This window comes from Geotrypetes seraphini, chromosome 10 (assembly GCF_902459505.1).
Source record: "Geotrypetes seraphini chromosome 10, aGeoSer1.1, whole genome shotgun sequence".
Taxonomy (NCBI): domain Eukaryota; kingdom Metazoa; phylum Chordata; class Amphibia; order Gymnophiona; family Dermophiidae; genus Geotrypetes; species Geotrypetes seraphini.
The window spans coordinates 103,117,657-103,130,555 of record NC_047093.1 but is presented as its reverse complement, the minus strand read 5'-3'; the positions used below and the strand labels follow the sequence as shown (position 1 = coordinate 103,130,555).

Here is a 12,899-nt window from a genome sequence, read left to right as displayed (position 1 = left end):
AGCATCTTGCTATTGGTATGAGTTTTGTTTGGCTAATGTTTATTGGGTTATTTGTTGTGTTTGAGGTAAAAGAGTTACGAATGTTGTTAATCTTTTGAATGAAAGCATCGGCTAAGTCTTGTGCTTTTAATGTGGATTTATGGGTAGTGTTATTTATTTTATTTTTTGGATCTATTGTTTTTAAAATATTGTATAAAGTAGAGGAATTTTTAGCTTTATCAATTTTATTGGAATAGTATGTTTTTTTTGCCTGATTAATTTTTATTTTGTATAATGTGACATTATCCCTATATGTTTGAAGATTAGATTGGGTTTTATTATGTCTCCATTTTCGTTCTAATGAGCGCAATTGTTGTTTAATCAGGCAAAGTTCTGCCGTGAACCAAGGGTTTGATAATTTGCGGACTGATATGGCTTTAGTTGTTATTGGTGTTTTGTTGTCTAAAAGAGATGTCAGGGATAGATTCCAAGCAGATAGATGGTTTTCAATGGAATTGGAGGAGGGTGTAAGAATAGATAGATCAAGAAAGGAAGTTATGTTTATATTATCTAATTTGGAATAATCTCGAACAGAAATAGTTTTAGTTTTGGATGTTGATTGTGGTAAACTTAGCTTGATTAGACCGAGGGAGAGAGATATGAAATAGTGATCTGACCAGGGGACGGGAATAACAGTCAGGTCAGAAAGAGTAAGGTGGTGAGATAGTGGAGCAAAAATCATATCTAAAGTGTGGTTTGCAATATGGGTTGGCTCATCTATTTTTGGATGTAAGTTAAGAGGTTTTAGAGTGTTTAGTAACCAACATGATTTGAAGAATAAAATGACGAGACAACAAAAGATAGAAAAAATAATAATTTTATTTTCTATTTTGTGATTAGAATATATCAGATTTGAAATATGTATCCAGCTAGTGCTGGTGTTAGACATAACTGGGGACCACAAAGCCCAAGCCATTCTTCTGTAGCTTCCAGCTGGTTTAGGTATCCCTCTGATCAGAGGGCAGTTGCCCTAGTTGCACTCCCTAACACTATTCATGCCAGGTGTGACTGAAATATTCTGTTAGCTTGATTTTTCTATGTAGGATTCTGTAGTAATTTGGCTTGTTCAGTTTTCTCTATAGTGGAGGAGATATTGTGAAGGGGAGGAAAGACAAGGGTTTTGTTAATCCTTGCTCTGAATTATTTGTGTTTATAAAATGACAATAGTACAGAATATTGTTATACCTTAATAAAATAAGTTCAATCTAAAATCATAACTGTTTGAGGTTTGTGTGGATGAATCAAATGGTTTGGGGTGTTGGAGCAGGGACGTAGACTGAGATTGCAGGGTTGGGGTGGGGATGGGGACTGAGCTTGCGGGGATAAAGACAAATTTTCCCCCCACGTCATTCTCTAAGGTATAACAGTATTTATTGATGATAAAGCAACAATACAAAGTAAACTGAAACATATTATGTATCATCCATAATATAAAGCTAAAAATACAATTAAATTTTTATCCCAGGACAAGCAAGCAGGTATTCTCTCATATGGGTGACGTCATCGACGGAGCCCGGATCCGGACACCTCACAAGCAGACTTGCTTGAAGAAACTCAAAGTTTTGAATCGCCCGCACCGCGCATGCGCGAGTGCCTTCCCGCCCAGCGCAGGGCGCATCTCCTCAGTTCTCAGTTTTCTGCAGAGCCGAGAAGTCCGTCTTTGACTCTCTGCGTTTAACTTCGTTCCTTTGTGCCTTCTCTGAACCGCGGTTTGTGTTTTTTTCCTCATGAATCGCTGTTTTTAGTTTATTTCTTTTATTTTATTTAAAAAAAGAAATAAAAGTTTTTTTCTTCCGTTCATTTTCCGGGACAGGCCGCTCGGCCGCAGCCCGAGGGCTTCGATTTTGCAGTAGCTATTTTTCCTTCTATGTCCCGGCCTGCCACGGACTTCAAGAGGTGTAGCAAATGTCAGCTTGCGATCTCTCTTACGGACCCTCAAGGATGCTGCCTCAAGTGCCTTGGGCCGAAACATCATCCTAGGTCGTGCCTGCCTTGCCAAACACTTCAGCCTCATGCATTTAAGCGTCGTTGCATTTTGGTGGACAAGCTCTTCGAGATGGAGTCTCCTACGGATCCCTCGACTTCGAAGGCATCTTCGGCCTCGACTCCCACTGAGGCTCCTTCTGCGCCTACTGCTTCCACCTCGAGCCTCATCAGACCTTTGTCGTTTGCAGCAGCTCTTGCTTTGACGACATCTGCTGTATCATCCCCTGTTTCCTCAGGTCAGATAGCTCAGCAGTCGGTTCCGCCGGTGGTGATTAAAGTGTCTAAGACTCCCAGGTCGAAGCACGCTCACACTACCTCGAAGGAACCTCCAGCCAAAGCAGGTGGTCCAGTTTCAGACGTGGATCCATCCTTGCCGGCTTCTTTCCAGACCATGTTAGAGAAGCAGTTTATTCAGTTCCTTATTAACATGGGACCCAAATTGCTTCCTCTTATCCAGCCTGGGCATTCAGCAAACTCCCGCGAGGTCTAGCTGCTTCCTTTGCCCCAGTCTGAACTTATACACTCTTTGCAGGGAGCAGAGTCTCTGCGAGTGTCTAGTCTGGCATCCAAGCACGTAAAGCAAGGAGCAGATTCTTTGCGAGTGCCTCGACGAGAATCCTCACACTCTATACAAGGAGCAGAGTCTTTGAGAGTGCATTGAGGTTTCTCCACGAAGCCTCTGGAGCTTCGATCTACAGTCTCTAGTCCTATTCATACATCAGCAAATAATTTTTTTTAAAAAGGGGGGGAAGGAAAGAAGAAAGAAAGAAGGGGTGACATCCAGAAAAGCTAGTATTGTGTAACATTTACATCCTCAGGGTCTCATAGCATCATGTTGCAGATATTACCTCCGGACTTACAGAGAATTGAGGATAAGACTACAAGCCTTATGAGGTAAAGAATATATATAAGGACTCCATACTTGAAGGAAAAACTTTTTCTATCTAAAGGTACCATGCACCCGACCTCTTTCCAAAAGCATGAGAACATGTAAATGGTTACACTATGCCCAGTAAGATAAGGGAAGTGCTGAGGTCCAGACTCCTAAAATGATTTTCTTAGCCAGTAACAAAGGTTGAGTGGAATTGTCCAGATCAGAATGATGTGCACTAATGAAAGTGTCCTCCAATGCATCTGATAATATAGGAATATTTTTTCATCCAATGACATAAAAATACATCCAACGACTCAATGACTCGACATGCACATGTTTCAGCCAACAGGCCTTCCTCAGGAGTCTATAAATAAGTATACGGACATATAAAAAACATAGAAAGCATCATATGAAATACATACATAAAAAATTATGAATAAAATAAAAATGAAGAACGATTCATTTACATGAGGTAAAAAACTTAAAAATACATATATGTCATCAATACATAGGTTAATGATTAAATATTGAACAATGCAGCTATGTTGATAATTAAATTTATCAACAAATATAATGTAGTGAAATTTATCATCAAATGTAATGTAATAAAATATGTAATCAACAACTACTATAACCATAAAAACATTCAATAAAATCAATATTAAAATTAAGAAAACCCAAATGGAAACCCATAGAGTTTAATTTATAAATAGCAAACATCAAAAACACATTAAAAGAGGAATGTGAGCCAACATAAAGACTACACTTCTCCCTCCGGATTCGCGGGGGATAGGGGCAGAGCCGGACTGCGAATGGTGAAATACCGAAAATTTCTTCTGGTCCGGCTCTGACCCACCCCCGCCTCCCTCCTGCCTTCCCCTCGGCATCCCGGCCTTACCTGGTGGTCTAGCGGGCTTTCGGGGCAGGAGCGATCTTCCTACACTCCTGCCCCGTGCAGATCACCAATAGGAAATAGCTGCCGTGAGTTCCCGTAGTCTCTCGAGCCTACGACGGGAACTCCCCACAGCCATTTCCTATTGGCGATCTACATGGGGCAGGAGTGTAGTAAGATCGCTCCTGCCCCAAAAGCCCGCTAAACCACCAGGTAAGGCCGGGACGCTGGGGGGAAGGCTAAACTGTGGGGGTTTTTTTCTTTTTTCCCCCTCCCCAAAAAATCGCGAATATGTGAAATCGCGATTGCTGAAATCGCAAATGGGGAGGGGGAAGTGTATTACTAAAAACTGCATCAGGCATTAAAGCCTCATTTGCCATAGAAAAGACTGAAAAACCTCATCAACTACCTAAAGATATAATACATAAATGATTAGCACCGAAAGACTATTATGGACTAGCATAGAGGATATTGATATAGGTTTATCAAAACAATCAGAATAGCCTGAGAAAATAATAATAATACAAAACATACCTTGAGAGCCACCAATGTGAATATCTAGAATATATTCCCACTCTGATAGGTCTTACCAGTCTTCGAACAAAAAAGAAAGTCAACTAACGATAAAGAGAAGAAAATAAAGAGTTTAAACACCAAGAAGAAACTAAAAGCACAGCGTTATATAAATAAATAAATAAATAATTGGGGCTACTGCGGAACCAAACTGCAAAAAAAAGTTCCACCAACAACAACAGACATATTTAAACATTTACAAGCAAACTTGGCTATCTAATAGCTCAAATAAAAAGTATCAAAACTAACAATTGAATTATACACTAATGTTGAATTTGTTATGGATATAGAGAATTTATATGTAAAAGCATTAGTGAAATAACACCAGCCAACAAGCCGCCATATGTTTATGCAGTCTCCATAACTTAAAAAAGTCCTGAAGAGCGCCGAAACTCTGACTAAAAAATTGGACTGATTAAAATTTAAGAGAGGAGGAACAAAGATGGCAAAATACTAAATGATGGCCAAACTGCCAAATAAAAGTAGAAATCATTTAAAAAGGTTGGTTACAACTTTTCAAAAAGCGTCCCGCTGCTAAAAATGAAGAAGAAGAAAGCCCTCTAGAGGATCCAAATATAAAGCATACAAAGGCACATGACATGCCACATTACATGACCAGCTGATGTATATACAGGCCAATCGTAATATTCCAAGAAAAAACTAGCAAGTTTGGTTATCGCAAGATCCAACAATAACTTGATGTAAAGAAGCATAGCATAATAAAAACTGATGCCAACCCCAAAGTACAATGTATAAAGTGCCAAACAACACAATGATAACAACCGTAGAACTAAAACATATACTGCTGCAAAAAGAAAATATAAAAACATTTAAATTATCAAACATCTAATATAATAAAATGCTAGGCCGCGTATGCGCACTCAAAAGTCGTGTTCCCTGATCCATCGCGGACATGAGAGTGCGCATGCGCGCCCCCGGCTCTCACTGTGCATGGTTATGCGGCGGCGGCTTTCAAATTAAAAAAAAAGTTACACAGCTGAGGGTAGCCGCGAGGTTGAGGTTGCGGCGGCCTTCCTCACCCCCGGCTCTCACTGTGCATGGTACTGATTGAACAGCTAAAATGAAAACCCAATGTAGTACAGGAGATAATATTATTACCATACAGAAGGTAGGGGGACAACAATCGCACTTATGCTCAAGCCGCCGCCACGCCTCCTCTCTCGAACTGCACCAGGTATGAGAGAGGAGCTGCGGCGGCGGCTTTTAACTAAAAAAAAAAAAAAAAATTACACAGCTGCCGGTAGCCGCTCTCACGCTGCGGCTTAGCGCTGGCGGCCGACGAACCCTAATGCTCACATTTAATCAAAGGAAACAACCGGGGCTAAAGAAACAAAGTTAGGAGATCTGGCGGCTGGCAATCCACGTCTAATGCTCCCTCTCACCTACTCCTGCAATCTGATCTGTCAGGATGTGCCAAGGCGAGAGTGCGCATGCGCGCTCCGCAAGGGGAGGAGGGAGAGGGCTGGGGCTGTCCTGCTGGCAGCATGGCCCCGATCGCCCTGCGCCCGCTCACCGTCCCACTGCCGAGCTCTGGAGCGAAGAAGCCACGGTCCGGCCCAGCCCGTTGAGAGGGAGAGCGGCACTGGCACCAGGGGGGGGGGGGACACACGAGGGCTCTGCCGCCCGCTCAGCTCGGCCGCTTCGTCTCTGCCGGGGCTAACAGCAGCAGCCCCCGAAGCTCCTCACCAGCGTGTCCCGCCCCCTCGAGAAGGGTTGAAAAGCTGGCCTTGCACGCTCTGCAATCAACTGCCGCTTGACTACCCGTGCCAGAGTGATGCGCATTTTCTTCTTAAATCATTCCAAACATTGTCCAAGTCAAAATTCTTACTGGCAGTGTCAGGCTGGATTTGCTTCTGAGCTCTTATGACAGTGGAGCCCAGGGCAGAAAGGGACCTCCTCCCACAGCAACCGTTGATTGTGGTCCCTCCTCAATAGGACCTACAATCCAGCAAAAGAAAAAAATATATACTGTATATCCAAAAGATCACTGCCAGTGCTGTGCAGTACCACTGCCACAACGTAGAAAACACAGTCTACTTTACCATTGTTTGCAAAACTTTTACATTAAGGCATTCAGACTCTAATGTAAACTTTCAATTTGAGTTTACTGGGACAGCTAGCCCCTTTACTTCAGTAGCCCCCTAGCAAACAGTTCTAGCTTCTAAGTTTGCTTATTTGTCCACAAAAGAAACCTCTCAGCATAACCTCAGTTTAAACCATATCTGTTTCCATGTCACACAGGTCATTCTCAAAATCCCCCTCATAAAAATGCATGGCTTCTTCTGAGTCTAAACATTCACTATTCGCAGAAGTTTCACCAAGCAAAACTTCTAACATTTAAAAATCATTAAGAGTGGATCTGACCTGTGTATTTTGCTGAGGTAAACTGTTCTGATCCTGGGAACTGGACTTGCTTCATTACAGGGTTTCCTTTCCAGCTTGGGTTGGTTCAGTGGCTGCCTCCCCTGTGAGCACTGCTGCTGGCTCTTATAAGCCTCAGGATAATGAGCTACAGGTGTGCCCTGTTTCCTGCTAAATTGACTAGAATGTTCCCTGTGTTGTCTCAAACTGGGCCCCCCATGAATGTTGTAAGTCACCTGATAATTGTTCCCACAGCTCTAATGGTTCCTTCTGCCTCTTGCTCCACATTCCTTAGCCCAATCCTAGATGAAATCAAATGTGTATTAGGATGCTCACTATTAGAATTTCCCTTATTGTTTCTGGTTCTGGGTTGAGCTGTTGGCATTTTAATTTGGGGGCTTCATTTTCCTTTATGCTTAGCATTATGCTTAGCACAGGTATTTTCCTACTACCCTTCACTCAGGGTCTTCCCTGTGACAATATGTACACAACTTGTTGGCCAGCAAGGCTTGTATACTTGATCTTGTTATTTCTTTCACTACACTGCTGGAGCTGGCTTTGCATAGCCTTCAATGCTGCGCAAGCAGCCACTTAATGAATCAAAGAAGCTCATCTTCTAGTTCCTTTATGATTCTCTAAATAGGTTTTAGTTGCTTTGGAGGCAGTAAATACAGTACAGTGTCTGGAATAAACAGGACCCCTTACATAGTTTCAGAATTCTTTAAAACTTTTTAAACATTTAGGGCTCCTTTTACTAAGGAGTGCTAGCATTTTTACCTCACGTTACAATGCCGCGTGCGTTAACCCCACGCTACACGGAAAATACTAACACCAGTTCTATGGAGGCGTTAGCGTATAGCACGCGCAGCAATGTAGCGCGCGCTAAAACTGCTAGCACACCTTTGTAAAAGGAGCCCTTAGTATGACTTTTGAAAGTACTTTAATATAATGGATTTTTTTCTTAGATAATTCATAATTTTTGTTCAAAATGTCCTCCTTCAACCTTAAAAAACAGGGAGGAATGGAGGGAAGTATAGTACAAAGATTCAAAATATCACTCTAAAACAAAAGCACCACACAAGCCAAGAAAGCTAGCTTATTACTTAAGCGAAAGAAAAGCCTCAGACAAACAGGCAAAAAACTTTCGCACAAGTTTAAAGTTAGCAGGTGGGAACAAAAAATAGCCGAGAATGATTAATGGCAAAAACCACTGAACACAAACAGGCCAGGCCGACGATCATTTTGTGGCTGGTAACCACAACTTCAGGGTCTTAGCGCCAAATCCAGGCTATCAGTGCGCAGATCTAACTGCTGCTTTCAACCTTGACATATTCATGATTTCTTTCATGCCACTGAGCTGTTGGCTTAATGAATTCTGAGCATTCATTAATTAAGAGCTCAACTGTTTTGCAAGCTTAATACATTGGATCTCCATTCTAATGAAAAATAGAGTACTCAGCTGCAGAAGAATGTTTTTGGGTTATTTTGAAAAACATTGGGGTATCTTTTTCCGGACACTGATGGTGACTTTAAGAAGTGTTTTACAGTAGAGTTGAACCAGATAAGTAATTTTGGCCATATGTAAATAAGGCAGGATGATGATTACATTACATTACTGACTTCTATTCCGCCTGTACCTTGCAGTTCTAAGCGGATTACATCAAAAGATAACTGGACATTTCCAGGAAGATTACAATTAATGGAGCTGGTTACATAATTCAATTTTGAGGAGAGGTTACATGATAAGTGGAAAAATGAGGAGAACATCAGAAGGAGCTGGAAATTTACGAGAAAGTTGCAGAGTGGATGCTGGTTACATTGTTGAGTCTTAGGGGGATATTACAGGTAGGGAGAGGGAGAGGGGAGAATAGCAAGGGGGAATGGAAAAGGGGGTTAGGATATCTGGATTAATTTTTTGAATAGTAGGGTTTTGATTTCTTTTCGGAAAGTTTTGAGGTCAGTTCCTTGCTGTCAGCAGGTTGGAGATAGAGGGGTCCAATTTTGCTGCCTGTGTTGCTAGTAGGTGGTCATACATCTTTTTGTGCTTAGTTCCTTTGAGAGGGGGGTAGGAGAATGGAGACTGGGTTCTCCTTTGTCTGGATGAGAGGTTCCAGTTTAGGCGGTTGTTTAGGTAGGTGGGTGCCATTCCGTTTAATGCTTTGAATAATAGGCAGTATAGTTTGAATTGAATGCGGGCTTGTATAGGTAGCCAGTGTGATTCTAGGTAGGCGTTGGTGATGTGATCAAATTTTCCAAGAGAATAGATCAGTCTGAGGGCTATGTTCTGTACGGTCTGTAATTGTTTTATTAAGTAGGTGGGGCAAGGTAGGTAGAGGATATTGCAGTAGTCCATTAGACTTAGGACTAATGAGTCTATATTGTTCTTTGTCGAAGAATTTTCTTATTTTGTGTAGGTTGCGCATGGTAAAAAATGCTTTTTGTGTGGTTTTGTTGATTTAAACCTGAAGGGTGCAGCATCTATCTATTGTTACTCCTAGGAGTTTGAGAACGGGCTGTATGGGATATTTAGTGGCATTTATTTCTAGTTCAGTTATAGAAGGGGTTTTGTCCTTTTCAAGCAATAGAAATTTTGTTTTGTCTGGGTTGAGCTTCAGTTAGTGGTCTATCATCCGTTTTTCCACTGCTTCTAGTGTTTTTTCCAGGTTGTCTGTTGTAATGGGGTCTTGTGAGTCAAAGGGGAGGAGTATGGTTATGTCATCTGCGTAGCTGAATGAAGTTACTTCTAGGTTGTCTAGAATGGTACCAAGGGAGGATATGAAAAGGTTGAAGAGCATGGGTGACAATGGTGACCCTTGAGGTACTCCGCAGGGGTTGGGCCAGGGGTCCGATATAAAATCTTTTGTTTTTACTCTGTATGTTCTTGTTTTGAGGAATCCTTGGAACCAATTGTATACCCCGCTTGAGATCTCTATTGCTTCTAATATCTGAAGAAGTATGGTGTGGTCAACCAGGTCAAATGCGGCAGAGAGGTCGAGTTGAATTATCAGCATCCTTCTTCCTTTGCTGAGGTGTTGCTGGGCTATATCTAGTAGGGAAACTAGCAGTGTCTGTACTGTGGTTGGATCTGAACCCTGATTGTGTGGGGTGGAGTAGGTTGTGGTCTTCAAGGTAATTGGAGAGGTATTGTGTAACCAGACCTTCTATTTAACATATAATGGAATTGAGGCGATGGGTCTGTAGTTGGAAGGGGTATCTATTGGGCCTTTGTGGTCTTTCAGTATTGGGGTGATTATGATTTCTCCTTGGTCTTGTGGGAATTGACCTTCCTTGAGTGTAATTTGAATCCATTGCATGAGGGTAGCTCTAAATTTGGGGGAGGCATTTGTTAGCAGATATGAGGGGCAATTGTTTAGGTCGCATGACGCTTGACTATATTTTTTTGTAGAGTCGGTTCATATCCAACCATTGTACCACTGGGAAGTTGGTCCAGTACCTGTCAGCTGCAGTGGCGTCATCTATTGTAGGGTTTATTATAATCTTGTTGAGGTGGGTTGGTGAGTTGTTGAAGGAGGTTCTGATTGTGGTGATCTTGTTTTTGAAGTAGTCTGCTAGTTGGGTGGCTGTTGGAGGGAAAATTCCTTGAGTGGCTAGGAATGGCTTAGTGTCGGTGAGATTTTTTACTAGTTGGAAGAGTTTCTTTGTGTCTATGGTTTCTGTGCCGATTAGTTTGGAGTAATAAGCTCTTCGTTTTTCCTTAAGTTTGACCTTGTATTGTTTTATTAGGTTTCTCCATGCTACTTTAGAGTGTTCTTGGTTCTTTTTTTTCCAGTCTCTTTTGAGATGTCTGCAGTGTCTTTTTAGTTGTAGAAGTTCGGTGTCGAACCATTTGTCAGAAGATCTGCAGAGTTTGTGTTTTATCTTTACTGGGGCTAGCTCGTTCAGGGTTGTTTTGCTCAAGGAGCGCCACTGGCGAATGAATACATTTGGGTCTATGGAGGCGATTGAGGGGTCTACTATGGCCCGGAATGTGGAAGGATCGATTTTTTGTCGGGTTTTGAAGGAAGTTTTGTGGGGTTCGTGTTTGTTTGTGCTTTGTGCCCAGTTGATGCTAAAGGTGAATTTGTAGTGGTCTGACCAAAGGTAGGGGTGCCAGGCCCCATTGGAGATATGAATGTCTGGTGTGTGGGGATGTTGGGACATGTAAGTGGCAATATCAAGTTGGTGGCCTTTTTCGTGCGTGGGTTATGGGTAAAGAATTTGGTAGGAAAGTGCATTGAGGTATGAGAGTATGCCATCGACTTGTTTGGAGGTGTGGTCTTCTAGGTGGAGGTTTATGTCTCCGAGGAGCAGATTATGTGTTGAGGTTAGTGAATTCCGGAAGATGAAATCTTCAAGTTCGTGTTTTGTGGCGTTCCATTTTTCTGGAGCTAAGTAGCAGAAGATGCAGGTTATAGTGCCTTTGAGTGAGTCACTAGAGAGTTGGCAGGCTAGCAGGTCTGAGTGGGGGTTGGAGTGCTTGTCTAGGACCATTATATTTAGGTTGTTTTTTACTTGGGTGCATCATCACAGTGGGAAGGGGATAATGAGGTTTTCTATTACAACAAAAGTGATCACATTTTGTACTATTCTAACACAGACCTCTGAGATGCATGTTTAAACTTAGGATATAATTAATTTTATTTACCAAACTCAGTACATAGTTTTTGACCATATTTTTTTTAATCCTGAATTTAATGAGTTGTCTCATACTGAGCATCTTGTATCCAGCTCAACATTCAACTGTTTCATTTTATCTTATAGGCAGAAAAAGAACTCTGAAGTCTTAAAGTCATTAGAAGATGAAAGGTAAGTACTAAGTTCACAAGAACTTGAAAGAAAACAGATTATGTTAAGCACCTTAGAATTGATAGAAATCCTGCTAATGTTCCCCTGACAATCAATAACCCATCATTTAAAGGGATTAGGTGTCAGTGTAAGTGCAATTATTCTCATAACAAATATGCAGAAACAAATATGAACAGCACTGGATCTGAGGAAGGGAGTGTTAACTCCTAGAAACCAGTGCTATAGCCAGAACTTAATTTGGGAGAGGGCAAAATATTTCCTGTCAATTCTCCTCACCCCCACCTCCCTGATTAATACCTTTGCTGGTGGTGATGCTGAAGCCTCAATAATGGAAGAGGTTCTCTGCCGGAGCTGTTGAAACAGTGAAGAAGCTGGCAGGGTCTGTAGCTTCTGATGCCAGCACTTCCATCCATGTACAGTTCAGTGCATAAACTGAGCATGCACAAAAGTGCCAGCACCAGCAGCTGGAGCACCCTGCCAGCTTCCTTGCTGCTTCAGCAGTATGGGCATGGTTGCAGCAGAGAATCTGTTTGACTGACAGCTTGGGCATCCCTCTCAGCCATGACTCTGGTGTCACAATTTTGAAGAGGGCCTGAGCCCAAAGTGGTGGTAGTGGGACAGATCCTTGAGACCTCCCACCATGTAGCTTTACCACTGCTAGAAATTAGTCTCATAAAAAGGTATTATCTTATATTGTTTATTAAGGTTTAATATACTACCTTATACATGGAGTATGTCAAAGTGGTTTACTATATATAAAATGAGTAACAAGAACTCCATAATTTCAATAGGAAAAGATACACTCTAATTCAAGAACACTCTCAATTCATGCATTTCTGAATTTGGATTCTAGGACAGTGACCCCAGGCCCACCCATTACATAGCATGCCAGAATCCAGATAACAGCAGGGCCAGATTAAAGTGTAGGCCCATTAGGCACTTGCTTCTGGCACAAAAACATCAGGTGGGCCCACCGGCATTAGGGGAAGGCAAACAGGGCAGCTGCCCTGGGCTGTCACATATAAAATAGATCTGGGGAGAGGATAAAATCAAGTCTATCACATCAATCTGCTGAAACCCTAGGTAGACCATTAAGGAATAATCAGTACCCTGGGGGCAGAGGACAAGGTAAACCTAGGACCTGAGATAAAAACCTTACAAGAAAAACCACAGGTGAAGATTAGAGAGACCCTAACGGTATGCAGAAGAATCAACTACAACTGTTGCTTCAACACTTTAAGAATGTTTTATTGCCTACACCAGGATGGTCCCGGTTCGAGGTACATGATATTGAATCTACTTCTAGCCAAATAGAACAAAATTCTATAGACTGCTGGAGGCAAAAAT

At 41.9% G+C, this 12,899-nt stretch overlaps 1 protein-coding gene across 3 annotated transcripts in view; it reads left to right on the top strand.

Moving 5' to 3' along the window:
- Positions 1-12,899, top strand: part of LRSAM1 (leucine rich repeat and sterile alpha motif containing 1) — a 542,506-nt gene that overhangs the window by 274,604 nt on the left and 255,003 nt on the right. For all 3 annotated transcript variants that reach the window (XM_033960298.1, XM_033960299.1, XM_033960297.1), the window contains one exon: positions 11,508-11,552. In XM_033960298.1, the coding sequence (XP_033816189.1) occupies positions 11,508-11,552 (45 nt within the window). The remainder of the gene's footprint in view (positions 1-11,507; positions 11,553-12,899) is intronic.